The sequence below is a fragment of the Didymella exigua genome (assembly GCF_010094145.1).
Source record: "Didymella exigua CBS 183.55 unplaced genomic scaffold M421scaffold_19, whole genome shotgun sequence".
Classification (NCBI taxonomy): domain Eukaryota; kingdom Fungi; phylum Ascomycota; class Dothideomycetes; order Pleosporales; family Didymellaceae; genus Didymella; species Didymella exigua.
The window spans coordinates 171,421-190,174 of record NW_022984793.1 but is presented as its reverse complement, the minus strand read 5'-3'; the positions used below and the strand labels follow the sequence as shown (position 1 = coordinate 190,174).

General features: G+C 51.0%; 6 protein-coding genes across 6 annotated transcripts; 4 read left to right on the top strand and 2 right to left on the bottom strand.

Moving 5' to 3' along the window:
• Positions 1–314: 314 nt before the first annotated feature.
• On the top strand, positions 315–2,801 carry M421DRAFT_422187 (uncharacterized protein). The gene is made up of 5 exons (XM_033593082.1): positions 315–600; positions 700–797; positions 854–956; positions 1,108–2,439; positions 2,505–2,801. Exons 1-5 carry the CDS (start codon positions 451–453, stop codon positions 2,709–2,711), a joined length of 1,890 nt encoding a protein of 629 aa, XP_033447205.1. The 5' UTR covers positions 315–450; the 3' UTR covers positions 2,712–2,801.
• A 2,522-nt stretch (positions 2,802–5,323) lies between these two features.
• On the top strand, positions 5,324–7,314 carry M421DRAFT_66174 (lectin C-type domain-containing protein; the record flags this gene model as incomplete). The annotated part of the gene is made up of 2 exons (XM_033596300.1): positions 5,324–5,407; positions 5,467–7,314. The coding sequence occupies 2 exons, from the start codon at positions 5,324–5,326 to the stop codon at positions 7,312–7,314; spliced, it is 1,932 nt and encodes a 643-aa protein (XP_033447204.1).
• A 110-nt stretch (positions 7,315–7,424) lies between these two features.
• Positions 7,425–8,331, bottom strand: M421DRAFT_6514 (uncharacterized protein; the record flags this gene model as incomplete). The annotated part of the gene is made up of 3 exons (XM_033596222.1): positions 7,425–7,549; positions 7,595–7,737; positions 8,090–8,331. 3 exons carry the CDS (start codon positions 8,329–8,331, stop codon positions 7,425–7,427), a joined length of 510 nt encoding a protein of 169 aa, XP_033447203.1.
• Positions 8,332–9,579: 1,248 nt separating this feature from the next.
• M421DRAFT_422183 (uncharacterized protein) lies at positions 9,580–10,550 on the top strand. The gene is made up of 3 exons (XM_033593081.1): positions 9,580–9,856; positions 9,908–10,224; positions 10,275–10,550. The coding sequence occupies exons 1-3, from the start codon at positions 9,595–9,597 to the stop codon at positions 10,332–10,334; spliced, it is 639 nt and encodes a 212-aa protein (XP_033447202.1). The 5' UTR covers positions 9,580–9,594; the 3' UTR covers positions 10,335–10,550.
• A 490-nt stretch (positions 10,551–11,040) lies between these two features.
• M421DRAFT_422182 (DUF336-domain-containing protein) lies at positions 11,041–11,792 on the bottom strand. Its single transcript, XM_033593080.1, has one exon. It carries the CDS (start codon positions 11,713–11,715, stop codon positions 11,269–11,271), a length of 447 nt encoding a protein of 148 aa, XP_033447201.1. The 5' UTR covers positions 11,716–11,792; the 3' UTR covers positions 11,041–11,268.
• A 6,028-nt stretch (positions 11,793–17,820) lies between these two features.
• Positions 17,821–18,512, top strand: M421DRAFT_102061 (uncharacterized protein; the record flags this gene model as incomplete). The annotated part of the gene is made up of 2 exons (XM_033586717.1): positions 17,821–17,978; positions 18,065–18,512. The coding sequence occupies 2 exons, from the start codon at positions 17,821–17,823 to the stop codon at positions 18,510–18,512; spliced, it is 606 nt and encodes a 201-aa protein (XP_033447200.1).
• Positions 18,513–18,754: the final 242 nt, after the last annotated feature.

Sequence of the window (18,754 nt, the reverse complement as noted above, 5' to 3'; positions counted from 1 at the left end):
CGCCCTTGCCCATGCTGTCTTCTTTACCAAGGGCCTGTCATCCACATGTCACGTCCTCGTCATCTACGTCTGCTCTTCCCTTTCCGCTACTATAATCTCACGGCACGCTCCTCCTTCTGCAACGTGACCCAGGGACACAGGTTTCACCTTCGATTCCTGTTCCTTAACACCTAGTGTGACATGCGCTAGCGGCTGACGACCCATCGGCACTGTTCTAGACTCTCACTACATCCGCCTTGGCGGTGGCTGGGTCTCCCCGCGAAAATCCCCGCTCAATCCTTCGGAAACCTTCTGGGGGCTCCTGGAAACATTACCTCACTTATTCCCGTCAGCATTGTACAGCGCCCTCGCGTCACATCCATGCAGCACCAGTTAGACTGTCATTGATATCGTATCTGTCAGCATCCCCGAAGCCACAAGGTGTTGAGAACGGCCGCGTGTGCCGAGCGCATGGCCATGAAAGAGGAGGCTGTCTATCCCTCAACAAGTCCCGAGGCTGCATCCAACTCTTTAACGCCCGGCGATCCACCGCCCAAGAAGAGGCAGAAGAGAAACAAACCAACTCTAAGCTGCGAAGAATGTGTTGAGCGCAAAACAAAGGTACGTCCCTGTCCCTGCATTGAGCATTGCTCTTGCTCGTGCCCTGGGGATACGTGCGTCATGACTTCAGCCGAGCGCGAATCTGACGCTGCAGCGCAGTGTGATCGTACCCGGCCTCATTGTCTGGCGTGCATCAAACGGCAGTCGACATGCAAGTACTCGGACATTGCGAATCTGATCGCAACATCTGCAGACGGGTGAGTCTCAGCGCTCGTACAACGACTCGTGCGCCCGTTGCTAAGCAATTCCACAGCGTTGGCACCGCGCGTAATCCGGGACGATCCAGGAAGCAGCAGCAGAAGCCCACACAACTCCAGCTTGGCAGCGACACGAAGCAGCATCCACTCCCTGTTCAGGTAATTATCCGTTCTTTATTCCCGCACGGTTGTTCCTGTCAGCCCCGTGCGAACGGGTGTTCATGTGCCCTTCGGCTCCACACGGATGGGTGATGCGCAGATGCACAGACCAATATGTCGGCAATGGGCCAATGGCTGACCCACATGGCAGCATCTTGCTCAGGTAGCGACCCCTGTAAGGTCAAACTATCGCAGTACATCGCAGTCTTCAACTGGATCATCGCCATTCTTACTGTCCAATGTGCCGTTCTCAAGTAGAGCCCCACACCCTTTCTTCGGCTTAGGCTCTGAGCATCCCTTCGCCAACTACTGGACCAGTCGCGGTGGACTCGCTGAGGTCGTGGGTGTGTTGCCAGCAAAAGAGCAGGCTGACATCCTTGTTGACAAGTACTTCGATGCCGTCGATCCTGTGTATCCTATGATACACCGACGGAACTTCTATGCCGACTATGAGCGCTTCTGGGCGATGTCGCCGGAGGAGAAGCAGAAAGCCGATCCGGTGACGGTTGCTCTGCACTTCGTCGTGTATGCCATGGGGACACAGTTCATTCATACGCCGTCAAATGCAGAAAGGGCACAAATCGCCGAGTTCTACGTATCAGCAGCACAGCAAGCGCTGAGGTTGTCGTCGTACCTGAGCAGAGCTTCAGTCAGGACATTACAGGCCATGGTCCTCATAGGGTACTTCCTCATGAACGATAACCACGCTTCCGACGCCTGGGCATTTGGCGGCGTCCTAGTACGGCAAGCCTACGCTATGGGCCTACACCGCGACCCAGACGTCATAGCATCCCGCTGTTCACGCAGCGACAAGCAACAACGGCGCAAACTCTGGCAAGCCATTTTCTTCCAAGACACATTCCTGACTGTACTTCTTAAACTGCCCCCGACAACCACCTTCTCCGACGTGCGCCCCGAATCCCTCGACGACTCTCTCGATGACTATGCCATGCCCAACGGCTCTTCCAACAGCTCGACCCACCCGGTCCTCAACCCCATGAGCATAACACACATTGCGCAACTTAAAGACGTGTATCCGCCCTACGAGCTTGCAGACCGCCGCTACATTCGCTCAATGTGGCACATGGCCAACCTCGTCTCGCGCACAGTTTGCACACCACGCTCACTTTCAACCCCGCTCACAACGTCTCTCGCGCACAAGAGCCAACTAATCGAAGAATACTTTGCTCTTCACCGTTCCTTCCCGACCGAATTGACTGCCTCGAGCGATGCTACGATCGCCAAACTGGCCGACACGAGTCCGCGCAGTTTACGACAGAATCTGTTCTTCCGCAGCAACTTCTGGCACTGCGTCATGGTGATTCAATCCGACGAGAACCCGGCTGAGGGGTATATGTGCGAAGTGAAGGGGTGTCTTGAGGCGGCGAGAATGGCGGTGCAGAGTTTCCTCCATTTCTGGCAGCATCTGAGGGTCGATGCGGGTGTGTGGTGGGTTTTCCAACACCGGGCTTTCGAGGAGGCTGTAAGTTCCCCACTCTGTTCTGTGTGATGATGATGTGGGGTTGGATGGGTGCTAACGTGAGGCAGCTTCTGATCGCGAGGATTCTAGGACAGCAGGAACAGCCCCTCAGTCCGGGACATAATGGCCCGCCGAGTACAGATCCACTGCTTATGGCAGCGAAGGAGGATGCGAGGAAGTGCCTGGAGATCCTGGATCTGGTAGGAATTGCGCCCGAGATGCAGAAGACGAGGACAGAGGTTCTGAGGACCGCGTTTGCGGATATCCTGTGGTGATCAAGTTAGGGTATTGATTAGAAGGGCGGGGAATGATTTGCTGGGTTCGAGCGATATCGATAAATTTATTTAAGCTTAGTTGATTAATACACACTTGAATACTGTACAGGCCGTCCTGGGTCACGATTCATAATTTTTTTTAGCAATATAGGTCTGACCACATGATTTTAGTTCGATCAGGCTGAGCAAAGTCTCCCGTCCGACCAACAAAGGCCCCAGACAGCTTGGGTGCTGCTAACATACTTTCACGCCGAGGCTGGATAGCATTGATCAGACGGCGCAACCCTTCAATTCCTCGGAATGGAAATGGAGATGGCATCCATCCCTAAACAAATTGCAAGAGTCTGCTCTCCAAAGCCCATGTTCTGAGTTAGTGCTTTAATACTCAAACTTGAAATCCAGTGAGATCAAGATTGCCTCCCAGGGCCCCAACTGGCGCCGGCTCGAACAGCTTTGAAGTTTTCACTGCTACGAGCTTCTCTGATTTCCCCGCGTTCGCTGTCAGGGACAATCGGCCTACTTGCTACACGTGCTACACTTCGCACGCTCGGCCTTGTGAGACTCAAGCCTCCCATGAACTACAAGCTCCTGTTAGCTAGGTTATGTAATTGCTTTGTATATATACGTGTCATCTTATCAATAACTAGACAGTAGTCTTCACAACAGATCACTGGAGTACTTGTTCGCCCGCTTGCCACACTCCTTGTGCCAAAATCCTTTATTACAGCTCAACATCCCCCGTCGCAGCACCATTGCACCCTTATACCAGCAACAGCCCCTACTACAATTCCGAGTCGTATTCTCCTTCACAGTTTGTGTTCAATCTCTCATCATAACAACTTGCTCAAATTCCATCTTTAGTACGATCTTCGCACTATCGTGCACTGCGACGCTTGCTTATTCTAGCAGTGGAGTGCGCTCCTCGCATTATCTACCTTGAAGTGCAAAAGCCTCTAGTCAAGCACTCGATTCGAGACTTAAGTGTTCTAATGATCTGTCAACTCGCACTCAAGTCCATTTTCTCACAATCTCCTAGCTCGAACTGCCTGCAATATTGCATCTTGCTTTGCCTTACCACGACCGGACATTCATCCTCGATATCGCACTTTAACTTCGATTCCGACTTCGACAATCGATAAACAAGATGTGATTCTGGCGTTGGTATTCAGCTTGATAGCGACGGTCATCGCACCGCCTTTGTTGTCGGTCGGGGTGCTGCAACTTTCCAACATGCGACAAGCCCAGACTCGCCTACCGGTATCGGCTATTGTTCTGCGAAAGACTCCAGCAATGATGCTGCGTGTAACAGCAAGTTTTTGGCGGATGCGGTGAAATTGTTGCAGCATGATCTTGACGATCGAAATGCTAACTTTAGGTACATCAAGTTGCCCATAGTGTCGCATATGTAATTAGCGGTGCGCATCTTGAGTGACTGTCATCGACTCTCTTCCATATTTTTTAGTGTTTACAGCAATTCAGGTGCCTTTTTTTTGAAAATTTTGTTTCTTACAACGACTGTCTAATCCGACAGTGACGGATAACGAATACGAGGTTTCCTAACGTTCCTCATGAGGTAGTTGATGGTAGGACCGAGGATCAGGCTGTGAACATGGGCCTTGATTAAAACAAGGTTGATTCCTGGTTCTGGACCATGCATGCCAGCGCGAATCAGAAGAACTGTGGCGCACACCGACGCAGGTCATCTGGGCTTAACCAACCCCACTAACAACTCCTTTTACTATTTCACCGTTTGTCCACAATTTGGCGCGCTTACTTCAAATCTGAAATCGGTCAGCTTTCGAGCATTTCGGTATTTCAGATTTTTTTCTGCTCATATGAACGTACGAGCTTGAGTCCGCTACCTTCTCCCTTACACACATCATTCGCCATCAAGTTTTTGATTGTTTTGATGTCATTGTCGCCTTTCGATCATGGGTGCAGAAATCCCGGAGGCAGGTAGCACGATGGTGTTCGGCATTATCGGAACCCTGATCGCTGTATCTACCTTACTAGTCGCTTCCCTGCAATACACGATCAAGGACTAGACATTTTATCTACGAGTTGGCATGAAATCAAGTCTGTCTTGGTCAGCATCAGTCTTCCCTTCTGATGGAAGTCGACCAAACAATTTGTCACGGTTAAGACGAACTTACTCAAGGGAGTAAAAGCTTGACCTTTTGCTCCGCGACGCAATTCGTGTAGGGCGACACTGCGCTGGATCCATGCAAGATTGTACCATTCGTAGGCACATCCCTGACAACAATGGCATCCTGCTTGTTCCTGACTGAACATCTCGCGTGCCTTTTGTGAGCAGTCCAAATGCCATTTTCTTCGAGCACAAATGAGGACCTTTGTTCTGATTGGCTGACCTTCAATTAGCCTTGTCTCGGAAACCGCGCTAGAGCTGAGCGCTTTCCAGAACTTCCGGAGGCAGGGGCGCGTTGCATCTACTTCCTCATCACTCCCATCATAGATATCCTTCTTGTTAGCATTGCAATTTTCTATTGCGATTTAAATGTACTGAAAAGTTTTATATCTCAGGGCCCTCTGCAAGAACGTGGTCGCAACCGCAGGCGTTGCGTTGTGCGGCGATTCAATGATCTCCCGCACCGATGTCACCCAATAATAACCTTTACGACCCGGACCAAGCTGCTCTGAATACGCGTTGGATACAGCCATGGAGCGAGGCTTTCAGGGTGCGTTGTATTGTGATCTGGAGTACAGCCTGAGCATTCAGTCAGCTAACGTGCCACAGGCGCAACGTGATGTTGGCCTTCGAGTTCCTATCGATTTTCACACCTCAGCAGCAGTCTCTTTGACGCAGGCCTGCTTTGTTAACAATCAATTTGAACACAATGCATTCATGAAGTGTTTCTCGAACCTTCTTGGTGTTGGTATTCCACGCTTCGAAGTCAATGTCTACTGGGACGCGCTGCGCTCCGTGTGGAGCCTGTGTCCTGTCCAGCTTCCAAAGGATGAGGGTGAAGTACAAAACGACGCACCAGTAGTGTCTGGCCCCACTATATCAGTATCTACGGGTACTGCGAATGCTAGGGTGCCAGAGACTACCGCAACGATGCCTCAGGTCTTGAGGGTTCGACAAGATAGTTCTATGCTCAGCGTGGTCGCGTCAGTGTCCCCGCCAGTAGCAGACCAAACTTCATCTAGCGCTCCGGCTGCGACGAGTGCGACCGCGCAAGCGACTGTCATCAGCTTTCCGACTGTGGACGGTCCGCCACTTCTGCAAATTGGTCGCTACAACTGCACGTCACAGACGACCTTTGGTCTGTTGACAGGCTTGCTAGAAGACTTTCTTCAAGAAACAGCGACTACCACTGGTGCAGCCATCTCGTTTCTGAACCTAAATATTTATGCTGCTGCTACGTTGTCAGACCCAGACGGTCCCGCGCCGCGGCTCACCTCTGACCAGTTACCACAATCTGGCGATACGTTGAGCCAGGTTGTCAATGGCAATCTGTCTCACATCTTGTATTCTGCCAGCAACTTAGCCGATCAGCGCAGGAATTTGAACAGTTCTTGGTACAATGTGGAATGGGAAAATCTCCCTGCACATGGCTACTACCAGACCTCGAAAAATTCCGCAGGAAACATAGTCACAGAAAGTGGTTGGCCAACAGAAGCATTGATGGAGTTTCAAGAGTTCAAGAGAGTCATCGTCAGCTTCGGCACTGTTGATGAATCAATGGCGGCATACAACATCACCGACGACTTCCAAGACATCTTTCCACCGGACACCATTACCAGGGAGCGACAGGCCTTGTTTGCCACCACAGGAGAGCAAATTTCCGGATGTTTTTTCCCATCATCTGACGTAAAGGTCACATCACAAACCAACTCATCGTTTGCACGTGCATCGCCCCCATCAATCGGTATCGATGCGAATCCTGACCTCAATGCCTCAATAGCATCAGTCGCGAACTTGACGCGATGTGGCATCATTCCATTTCTTAATCAGAGTCTAGCAGGCACAACGGCCGATAAGAATCCCTTACCATACGCTGCCTACGTGCATTCGACGCTCTGGTCGTGGGCTCCGGGTCAACCCTTGAACGTTACCCAAGGCAGTTCGACGGACAATCGTTGTGCCGTTATGACCAACTCGCCTCATTCCGGCCGATGGGAAGTTGCAGACTGTGCCAACCGCTACCGTGCAGCCTGTCAAAACCCGCAGGAGCCATACTTCTGGGAGGTCTCCTCAGACACCTCCGACTTCAGCAACGCCGAGGCTCTGTGTCGATCGCCGCTGCAGTTCGCTGTTCCGCACACTGCTCTCCAGAACGCACATTTACACGCTGTCTTGCAAAGATCAAGCGAGCCGGACCAGCCTATCTACGTTAATCTCAATCAGCTCGGTACTGCGGATTGCTGGGTCATTGGCATCAACGGCACATGTCCGTACCTACAGTCTACCGACACAAATCGAACTCGTATCGTTGTCATTCCTACTGTCGCTGCTGTCATCATTTTCCTTTGTGCGGCTTTAACATTCTTCATCAAATGCGCATCCAATCGACGGGAAGACAGACGCGGAAGAGGGAGAAAGATGGCTGGCGGATGGGTATATGAGGGTGTGCCTAGTTAGACGGTCACGTTAAGAACGACACCATCACAGGCTAGAGTGTTTGCTAAGGTCTTGTAGTGCATAAAATTGACAATATTCCTACACAAAAGAGACACAGTACGTACTTGCCCTTACCAAGTATCGAGAGGCAAGTAAAACGCACCATTGTCGATGTTCAGGTCCAGATCTATGCTAAATTGTTTGAAGATGGGCTCAACGGGCAGGAAGAGCTGATCCTCATAGTTGATGTTGCTGTCTAGAGGCATCAACTTTCAATCGAAGTCAGGCTCGTGAGGCAGACAGAGCTCATCCTCGTAATCGATGTCAGAAGTGCGGGTGTTATCGACGTCGAAGTACGGCTCATGTGCATCATCCAGATGGGCCCGGTAGTAGAAGATGTAAGGGTTACGTGCCTGAGGAAAGCCCGGCGTGGCGAGGTATGCGCTACGCTTATCTGCATCGCCCTCAGGGTATGATTGCCAGCACGCTACCCACTAGGTACTGGACATTCTGTACCGCGCGATGTACCGCTTGATCTGTTGCGGACAAGCCCCACTTCTTGAAGACCTTTCGAGCCTAAACGCGCGCATCGAAGTCTTGGCTCATCACATCCACATACCGCTGATAGAAGAGGATGTCGTCTAGATGCTTGTAGAAGCGGGCTTAAAGGCTCTCAGCTGCTCACACAGCTGCTAGATCTGCTCCGCGGTCATTGATGTCTGCCAGCCGACTCCATCTGACGTGTCACCGGCAAGACGCTTCAGTTACTTCGTACGTGGTGGTAATCGCGCCTTACTTCGTGATGTGCCTGACGAATTTTTGGTATTGCGCTCTGTAGTAAGCCTGAAGAGACTTCGACACGGTGTTGACTGTGGATCCATTAGCAACATCCTCGACAGCCGCGACGTACTGCTCCTCGTGGTACTTCTGAGCCTGTTCTTCACGATCGTACAAGAACAATGCCATCATTTCGGGGAATTGCTCTCGCACTGGGAGCGGCCAATACTGCTTTGGGCGGATATCGTGGACAGCTTGCATGGCCTTATGCTCCACCAAGTTATAGAAGAGGTCTTCATAAGAGCTCGTCAGAGGAGGTCGGACCTTCTGCAAATGATCACGACGATCCAACAAGCCGACCGTCCATTACCTATGGCAAGCGAGCTCTCTGAGCCGGCTCTACCAACGCTCGTTATCACTCTGCCACCAGCTGCTCTGAGCACCTTCAGGGGCATGACGGCGCTTCTGGTGGCAATTCGAAAGATCCGACTGCACGCCACAGGAGGACGCCATGATCGGCATCAGCTCAAAGGCTCCGACTCCAGCTTGAGACGTTAAACTCAGCAGGACTATGTTTCGGTCTTGAATGTAGAGTTGTTGCAGATGTCTTCGATTTCGACTCATGCGCATCGATGAACCTGTTGCCCTTGATCAAGACTACCGGTTGCAGCCCTGCCACGCGGCTTCTCACATGCTTGTCGGCAGAGTCTTCATATTCCTCTCACCAAGGAAACGTCGTGTCTTATCACAAAATGCGCTGGGATGCAGAATTTAAACGCATAATTAGTGCCACGAGTTAAGTCATATTCGGCCCGCTATAAACGGCCCGAACCCTTACACCGCTATCTTGGGTGGCTGATGACTTGGCAGGCATTCGGCAACAACCTAATCATAAGACAGTGAAGTTTTTGAGCGAGCGGCACTATATGGCCCAATAAGGAGAATAATATTTGCGAAACAAGAGTAAGCAACGCGTGGCCCATATGTAGGTTTAGATCCGCTGCGCGAAGACTCTTTGCACCACACCTTTGCAGCTGAACGACTCATACGCATCCCCACATCCCCACACAGTCGATCATTACTACACTCAACATGGCCTAGACTGCCACTTTGTAGTCCGCTTTCAAATTTGACGAATTGTTGAAACCAATCAAACATTGTTGAGCTGTGCATTTCAGCCGGTTGCGGCATGATTGCCATGGGCTTCGTCATCTTGTGATTGGCAAACGCTGCTGATGCACGGGCAGGGCCGATGCAAGTCACAGGAAATAAGTGTATTTTTTAGATCGACGTGTGCCCATGTCTCTACTTCTGAGATACTCTACGACACAGCGACATCGAAAGGACCCCTTTCCTTCTAGAAAATTTCCGAGACCCACACCACGACCGCTACATATCCCACTCTCAAGGTCTCCCGCACACTACACCACAACCACAGTCAAGATGTCAGGCGTCATATGCACGTGGGCTGCCAATATTCCCGAATCCTCCGAGCAATGGTACGAGGACGAGTACATAACATTAATGGCATCTAAGCTTGCGCAGCATGCCCTGCACTGCGAGCTCGTTGAAGTTGGACTAGATAACGAAGTTGACGGGGTCGGAGAACGAGAGGCGTCATGGAAACTGCTTACCGTCTACGAAATGGACAATGCAGACCAGGCAACGGACTCAACATACGACAAGAGCAATCACATAGATATGACGGGACCAATGTCGAATGCGAGATTTGATGTCAGGACTTATGAGGAGGTCAAGAGGTGGCAGCAAGTCGACTGGGATGGTAGTACGTGAATTGAGGCTCTTCACTCAAGTCCCGACGTTAACAAGAGCATAGATCACGCGGACATCGTCAGTGTAGCCGTTATGGAGTGGCAAGTCGCAGAGGGCGATGAGAAGGAAATCCTGGACTTCTACCAAACGGTGGCCGCTCCCACGATTGCATCGTCTCCGGATTGCCTGCGATTCCGCATGTTCAAGATCAAGAATGCGACAGTACTGAAAGCAGGCTCGTACGAGACACTGGAGAAGGAGAAACTGCACACGTATCTCACATTAGCGGAGCTCGAGACAGAAGAGTGGCCTTGGGACGTCGTCATCGCGCTCGGTGAGAAGCCGAAATGGAGAGAATACTTCGAGGGACAGAAGTTTGTGGTAAGTGAGCTGGCTTTGCGCTTTCCGCGATAGTAGCTAACAGGACACAGAGGTGGCAGAGCAGCCACTACCTCGTGAAGCGGAGTTATCCTGAGGATGTCGACGATTGATTTGGGATGAGCATACCCGCGAGCGTTGCCAGTGCTTACTCTACCATGAGCAGCGCTTGAAGCCTAATCACGGTCATGTGTTGAACCTTTGCGATATCAACTTGGTTCTCTCACTTTCTGCAGCAGCCAACTTCAACTTGGAGGTTCCAGTCGCCAATATACCAACTTCCTCGAGCCATTTGTGCATCTTCTCTTTCTTCCTCGTCCTCTTACTCACTCGTACGTTTGAAAGCTACGCAGCCACTAACTTCATACCGTGTCCCAGCCTCTCGTCTTGTAGCGCGCGATGAAGCTGAATCCATGGAGCGCGAAGACGAGAGTGACGACAATCTACCACGCGAACTTGAGCACAACCGATGCTCCGACCTTGAGGTTATGAGTGAGGACCTCGCCGCAGTGGTGGATCCCGTTGTACACTTGCTCGAGGAGCTCGGAGATAATATCATGAGCTCACTAAGCTTCATCATGGCGTAGCAGGAACGACCAAAGGCCAATATCAAGACCTGAATAAGGGAGGACTTGAAGGAGAACATTCAGGGACCGAAAGACGTCCTCAGAAGCGAGATCATGGCTCAGGCTGTTGAGCAGGTGAGGGCGGAGATCGAGCTGCAAATTGAGCAGGAGCTAGAGAAAGAGTGTGGTAGACGCTAAACAGACTGTCAGCGGCACTCGATCAGAGAAAAGTGAAGCTTCAGGGAGGGCAGGATGCGCGGACAAACTCAAGCTAATTTCGGTCTTCTCATGAGCAGAGAGCTAAGATACTGTATGAGTCGCGCATCTTCGACATGCGGGGAAAATTTACAGCGACTTCGCAGGAATGATATTGTATCATTGCTCAACCACACCCCATATTGGCACGGCCCAAGTATCAAGGGCTCCACCACACAACTTGTGCCTGGTTCCCCCATGTCTTAAATGTGCAGGGACTCGTCGCTTACAGCTTGGCCTTTAGCGCGAAGCTCTTCTCCACCGCCTTCTTTCCCGCTGAGCTCACATCCTCATCCTGCGCCGGCGTCCCTGTGCTACACCCAACAGCACCGACTACAACTCCATCCAAAACAATCGGCAAACCACCGCCAATTGTGTTAAATCTGCCGCCATTTGTGTGATTGATTCCGTACGCTGGGCCACCAGGCCAGACATTCTCTTTGTATACTGATGTAGGTATCTTGTGACCTGCAGCGGTGAATGCCTTATCAATTGCGATGTTGATTGATGTGAGCTTCGCGCCTTCCATGCGGGCGAAGTTGAGAAGGTGCGTTGCGTGGTCGACGATTGCGATGTTCATGGGGACGCCGATTTCTTTGGCGCGTTGTTCGGCGGCGGCCAGCGCGATGCGCGCGCCCTCGAGCGTGAGTGTGGGGATCGTTTTCGTTGTCATTATGATAAGCTGATGGTGGATTTTTGACTGATGTGTCGCAAGTAAAGCGAAGTTCTACATGGTTGATAGAGTGTAAGTAGTATCGGATACTGCAATATGTGGAGACGGCTCGGTCGACAGGGATGACGTATCAGTGCATCGGCGAACTAGCCGCCATCAACATCGACGCGCTACGGGCATCTTTCCGCTTTCTGTTCATCGTCTTCCCATCTTTCTATATGGGTAAAAATGCACGAAAGCCTGGAACTTCTCTGTTAAGAAAAACTCACATAACGTGTTTTATAAGCGAGTGCGCATTACAAGCGAATGCGCACTCTACCAACTTTGTGCACCTCTATATGCAAACATCTTAACCACGTTAAGAGACGACATAACGTGTTTTACAAGCGAGCGCCGCGTACAAGCGAGCGCCGCACCCTACCAAACTTGCGCACCTCAAAGCCCTGCAACTCAACAACGTGATAATGCAATATACAGGTAATTATGGAGTAGACTAAGTAATACTCTAGGTATCCTTTTTACACGTACGTGAGTTATGGCCAGTCTCTCTGGACCTCTTGCAGCGTGCCAGAGCCTGGCGGCTGAGGCCTAATTGCTCACCTCCTTGACGCTCTTCATGAGCAATCTGCTGATCAGCCTCACGTTGAGCGAGTAGATCCTCTCTAGCTCCCTTTGTTAAGACCCCACGCTGCTGTATACGCTTTTTCTTACGCTGTTTACGCGCTAACGCTGCCTCATTAGCCTTCTCAAGGCTGGTAATCTGATCGCGCATTAGCTCAGCTGAGAGCATCATTACCTCAGCGCCCTTCTTGAGTTGGTTAATCGACTCAATAATTGAGGCAGGCAAGGAGCTCTTATGCCGCCGCACGCGATCACGTATCAATGTTGATTGAGCCTCAAGCTTGCGTACATTGCTTGGTGTACAAGCCTCCCAGAGGCCTCTGGCAGAGCAACTAGAGTAGGCGTACGCAGCTGCACATCAAGCTTTGATAGAACAGCGTCTGGCTGGAGAGGGATAAGGCCTACACCTTGAAAGGCTGAGCAGATATTAGCTGACGTGAACAACTGCTCAAAGGCTGCCTTAAAGGCTGGCAGAAACTTAAGCTTTGTAATATGGTTAATGTAGTAGCAGATTAGAGCCTTAATCTCACAGCTGTACGCGCGCTTCAGCACTAAGAAGCAGACCACGTTAAGTGGCTGTAGCAGATGCGACAAACAAGGCGGCATGCAGAGCGTGTAGATGTTGTTCTCCTTGCAGAGCTCTTGAAATTTAAGAGACTAGTGGCTCTTGTAGCTATTAAGGATAAGCAGCTAATATGCTCTAACTACCTTGCCCTCTGTATGCTTGATAAAGTGCCTTAGCTACTTAACTCTAAGCTTGTTAGTTGTCTAGCTGTTGTTGCTAACAGTAATAGCCTAACTTTATAGTATATCCTCCTTATACTAGGCAGACAGATAGTGCTGGCTAGCAAAGATAATAAACAGTGGGATTACCTAGCTAGCAGCGTTAATTCCTTAGATTACTGTCGCGGCCATAAACTAGCCTAACACGTTTGTTAAACGCCGCCCTAATCTCTAAGTAAGGTTTAATTGTAAGTATAACTACAAGCAAGCCCTCTGTGAGGATTAAGAGATTATACAAGGCTGGTTCTGCCTTATAGAGAATACTAAAGCTAAGTTAAGTATAGTATCTAGGACAACAACATGTACAACTTTAATAAGACAGGCTTTATAATAGGTTAGATATTAATAGAAGTAGTTGTTACAGGCTTAGAGCGTTAAGGATGGCTAAAAGTAGTGCAGCAGGGCAACTAGGAGTGGATAACAGTTATACAGGGCATTAATGCCACAGGGTGGGCTATTCCACCCTTCATCATCTTTAAAGGCCGCAACCACCTCTCTGCCTAGTATAAAGAGGACAACCTGCCACATGACTGGGTTATTGGAGTCTCTAAGAACGGCTGGACCACAAATAAGCTTGGTCTGGACTACCGGTACAATCGGCAACACTTCACTGTTTTTGGCTAAAATTCTGGAATTTTTCACAGTACTTCCCTATGAAATACTACTTGGGACACAGATAAACGACATACACTCGACTCTTGATACTGGAAGTCATTCAACAGCAATCTTTTGTGTCTGATGCCATGCTAGCAGCGTCATTAGCTGATTGCTGTTGCCGCTCAGCGAGAAATCGCAAATCAGCTGCCCACCGCAACGGAGGCAGGCCCAAGTGATCGCGAGTTGCTAGATACTCGTTCTGCTCTTTGGTAGATCTTGCTAATATCAAGTCGGGATTGCAATCGAAGTGAAGAACCCAGCCCGCAGACATGGTTCGAAGCCCGTTCTGTTCCGCGGATCTCCGCCACATCCTCTGGCGATCAAGTCCAATTCCAAAGATATACCGCAGGCGAACATTATCCACTGTTCCAATGGCCATACTTGCCACAATCCTTTCATTGCCCTTCCGAAGTAGATACGGCTTAAGACGATAGTGCTCCGTGAGTACAAGGCTTACCCTACCATCTAAATAAGCTTCAGTGTCTCATCAAGCATGGATGTTGTGAACAAACTGACCTGTAATAACTGGCGACGCTCTGGGAGCAATGAGGCGCAAAGCACGCGGGTCCAGGCTCCCGGGATCAGTCGATCTTTGTGAATTCATAACGTGTAGTAAGGAAAAAGCCTGGTTGACTAGAACGTATGGGAAGATGTTGGTACGGAACAGGGATCACCGCTATCAATCGTTACAATTTGGCAGTGGTGAAAGCGGAGATATTGCACTTGCAGTATGCTCAATATGCGCCTAGTCTCCAGGATCTTGGTGAAAGGCGCACAATGTTCGCCCACAATCTGAACTCTCTCGAACATTCAGATAGCTGAGCTGATATCCTCTTGATGTGTCTGCTAGGGCTAACAAAACATCTCTGGGAATTTGGAAGTACTTCCATGTCGTGCAGAACGTGTGAGACAGCTCGAGAGTGGCTAGATCGATCTCTACATGGTGTTATCTCCCTCAGGTCTTATATGGGCCTAACAATATGCCCTGCGAACTTTTGGGGCCAAGACGCTTTTTGGACAAAGGTATTTAACGTGTCATTCGAGAGTACATGTCAGCATGCGTGTCAAGTGTGAGGCGGTTACGGGCACCATGTCCCCGATCACGGCTTGCGAACTATGCTGCGAGTATTTAAGTGAAAAAAGGGATACTACTTTGACACTGCCAGTTACGAATGCGTCATGAAATGCGTAAAAGATGCGCTAAGGGTACGATATCTTGAAAGAACGCCGGGAGTCCTACTACACTGTGTACGACATCTCGGATTGAACAAGGAGTTGAACATCACCCGAGAGTATTTCGGGAAACTTGATGTGCAGACAGATAAATGGCATAGAGACAAAATTTGACAGAGATAACACTGATGATACATAACAAAGCCCGAATTTTGTGACTATGGCTCGATTACGTCACACGATGCACAGTGCTTGCCTCTGTCATGTTCTAATCTTTCTGCCGTGTTACAACATCGCTTGTCTTAACTAATTGTCCTCGTCACAACCGTAGGAAGACAGCTGTTCGGGCCATAAATCGTGCTCGTCGTGATGGTTGTATAGGTCAACATTGTGCAGATTGACTGCGAAGTGAGTTGCAGGTAGGTAGTCGGTGTAGGCGCACCCAGATAGCATTAGGTTGAGGTGTAGATGGTGAGCGATGGAGTTGACGTTGAGCTGGTAGGTTCTGCAGACTTGACTTGGACGGGCGGAAATGGAAAGGCTTCGCAAATTCGGATATCTCACTTCTCGGGATGCTTGGGATCACAACCTTTTGCGCTTACAAAAGCGTGAAGGAGCGGAGTAAAGACGAGAAGAGCGAGCTTCATGTTTGCTGCGGAGTTGAGTGCTGAAGATTGACGCCGAGACAAGGCAGCGAAGTGGAAAGTGAAATCTGTGGTATTTCTTCTCGAACTCTGCTCCACAATCTTCTTATACGTCTCGTCGAGGAGCCACTATTCAGGCCTGTATGATCCTGCCTCGATCTAGATGTCTTGGAGCTCAGTACTTTGGGCCCTCGTGCGACACAGGCGACCGCTACGATTTTCCTCAACGATCATCATCGAACGATGTCCCTACGGATGGGAACTCGGTGGCGAGCCTCGAACGGTGCCCGTTGTTCACACTGCCTCAAATGGCGTGTCGCCGAGGAATGTGAAAGTCTTGTGCAAGCAGGGAGGCAATCATTGTAACCACACTAGCTCAAAAGACGCCAACAAGCCTAGTCCATCAGAACCCAGGCCGTTTGTCAAGTCTATTGGAGCAAAGCGACTTCGGTCAAAAGGACATGGAACAGCCTGTCCTGGGCGTCGATCCTAGCACTCGTCCCAATTGTCATTTAACGGATCTGTCCCTCTCTTACAGATCTTTTTGGAAGTCCGATCCTGCCTCTAGCTTCAGCTCGCGCTTCTGCTCTTCCTCCTTGAGCTCTTGCCACCAGGTCTCGAGTTGACCTGCTCATATCTCTTAGCTCACCATTCCTTCAGGTGCTTCGGCTCGATCTGGTGTAACGGCACCCAAAGGTCTTTAGACGCTTTGTCCTTGACATAAAACAATACGAGTGCGGACTCGTACTTTGCTTTCTTCTGCCACTTGAAGTCCACAAAGAGAACTTATGGTTCTCTTCCTCTACCCTTTCCATCCTTTCTAAAGTCTTCTCCAGTCCTCTAATTATGCTGTTTTCGCTGTAAACGCCGTGTATGATTTCATACACCCTGTACTGTGAAGAAAGGTGGACTTTGTACTTCCGAGGATCTCCAGACGTGCTGACAATTGGCTCACAACATAGACCCTCGACCATGAAAGGTATGGCTCAAGATAAACGGACAGCTTGCGACGTTGCCCGTTTCCAGCATTTCCGCTATCAGTTGCGTGCCTCTGGGGCTTGGGATCGTCTAGTATCAGGCGTTCTGAAACCATACAACGAAGGTTCAATCAGTGAAAGGTGAAGTCGAGTACGAGAAGAACAGAAAGGGAGGTTACTGGCACCACATTTGCCCCTATAGCGAACAACGGGAAGTATCATGCATTGCCGCAACGACAAGGCCAGACCTCTGATTCTACATCCCGGAGCACATGACGAAACACAGCGGATCAAGTGAAACTTACTGCAATCTGAGCGCACCGACGTAGATACGAAGCAGTGTTGTATGTATGGGGCGATAGCTCGTGTACGCATGTCACATACAGAGAAGCTCGGGCAGCGTATCTTCGCTGGACGATGTTTTGCTTATGATGGGACTTACCGAGGATATTACGGGCTGGGAGGCTATGGGTACTAGGGAGGACCTGTTCTACTATCAGCGCTGGTTCGCATTACGTTCCTGACTCGTCCAAGCGGCAGCAAAATTAATCTGAGATTGATACAAGAAACACATGTGCGTGTCGCGGGTGTCCCAAGATCGTTCGAAGAGCGCGCAGCCATACCCCTGGCCATCACCAGTCATCATCAAGCTCTTCCGCAGAAAGACCACGTATGGTCGACGAGGTATTGAGTCCAAGGGTTTCGTACGTGTGGTACCGCCGCAATGCAGATTCGGTAGAAATGTCGTACACATTGAGTTATTAGCGGTCGAGTGACTGTCAGACAGTCACCGGCGACTTAGCCCCATGACGTAGCCACGAGCGCGCCGCAGTCCACGCGTACTGAATGACGAGTATTTTGCTTCGCGACATTACAATACACGGTAACGTTGCAGTGAAAGCAGCGTGACCCAAGCTGTACAGCTAATGACAATCGTTCCTCGGCAGCACCGCCACGCCTCCAGCCCCGCCACCAGCCCCGCGTCAGTAGCACTCTCCCTGATCACCAGATTGCGCTCAGCTCAGATGGCATCCATGTCAGCGCTTCCCGGAATGGCTGCGCCATCACTTCCCGGGGCGGATGTGTCGCAGTTAAAGGCGCGTGTGATCCTACAAACGCCCAACCAACCACCCGCACCCGTCCACCGCCCTTCCCCCGCTACAGACATAAGCACAGCCTTGGGCAGCTGAGCTCTCTTCCTGCCCAAACAACACCTACGCAACCTATTCATACTACCGAATACAACCGCCATGTCTGGAAACGACTACTACGGCGGCCAAGGCCACAGCTACGACGGCGCACAGCAGCAACAGCAAGGCTACGGCGGCTACAACCAACAGCAGCAGTACCCTTCGGCGCCAGCCTACGGTCAGCCCCAACACGACCAGTACGGCCAAGGCCACAGCCCGTACCCTCAGCAACAGGTATGTACGGATGCGCACGGAATGCGCTCAATCTACTGCACCATGCGCCGCTGCTAACAAGTACCCAGAGCCAGCACCCTCCTCCGGCGCATGACCAGTACGGCCAGGCTCCCCAGCAGCACGGCTACGGCGCTCCTCAGGGTCAGTACGACCAGGGCCACGATACCAACCGTAGCCAGTCTCCCTACCCACCGTCCGCGCAGCACCAGCAGCACCACGACCCCAATCAGCAGTACGGTCAGCAACACCAGCAGCACGGCTACGGCGACCAGCAACACCAGCAGCAAAGCTATGGCAATCAGCAGCACCAGCAACAAGGCTATGGTCAGCAACCGGGCCAGTACGGCCAGCCTGGTGCGCCAGGCGGTCCTGCAGATGGCGACCGCGGCTTAGGCTCCACACTCATTGGGGGTGCAGGTGGCGCCTTCCTCGGCAACAAGATGGGCGGTGGCGCGCTTGGTACCATCGGTGGACTGATCGCAGGCGCAGTCGGCGCAAACATGCTGAGCGACAAGTAAGTCCCCCAAAACATCAAACCAAGCACGTCTCGACGCTAACAAGCACTCCAGGAAGGACGAGAAGAAGAAGCATAAGAAGCACAAGAAGCACGGCTCTGACCACGGCTCTCATCACGGCTCGTCGTACGCCGGATCCTCAGCCGCCGTGGGCGGTCTGTACGCAGGCAGCGCGCACGGCCACGGACATAAGAAGCATAAGCACAGGAGCCGCAGTCGGGGAGGCAGCAGCTCGTCGTCCAGCA

Bases quoted from the DNA above. Each gene is read 5' to 3' on its own strand.
- M421DRAFT_422187 (XM_033593082.1), top strand. From the start codon at position 451: ATGGCCATGAAAGAGGAGGCTGTCTATCCCTCAACAAGTCCCGAGGCT. The intron at 957-1,107 runs GTAATTATCCGT...CCCACATGGCAG, and splicing joins AGCATCCACTCCCTGTTCAG to CATCTTGCTCAGGTAGCGAC. The intron at 2,440-2,504 runs GTAAGTTCCCCA...AACGTGAGGCAG, and splicing joins ACCGGGCTTTCGAGGAGGCT to CTTCTGATCGCGAGGATTCT.
- M421DRAFT_422183 (XM_033593081.1), top strand. From the start codon at position 9,595: ATGGCATCTAAGCTTGCGCAGCATGCCCTGCACTGCGAGCTCGTTGAA. The intron at 9,857-9,907 runs GTACGTGAATTG...ACAAGAGCATAG, and splicing joins GCAAGTCGACTGGGATGGTA to ATCACGCGGACATCGTCAGT. The intron at 10,225-10,274 runs GTAAGTGAGCTG...AACAGGACACAG, and splicing joins TCGAGGGACAGAAGTTTGTG to AGGTGGCAGAGCAGCCACTA.
- M421DRAFT_422182 (XM_033593080.1), bottom strand. From the start codon at position 11,715: ATGACAACGAAAACGATCCCCACACTCACGCTCGAGGGCGCGCGCATC.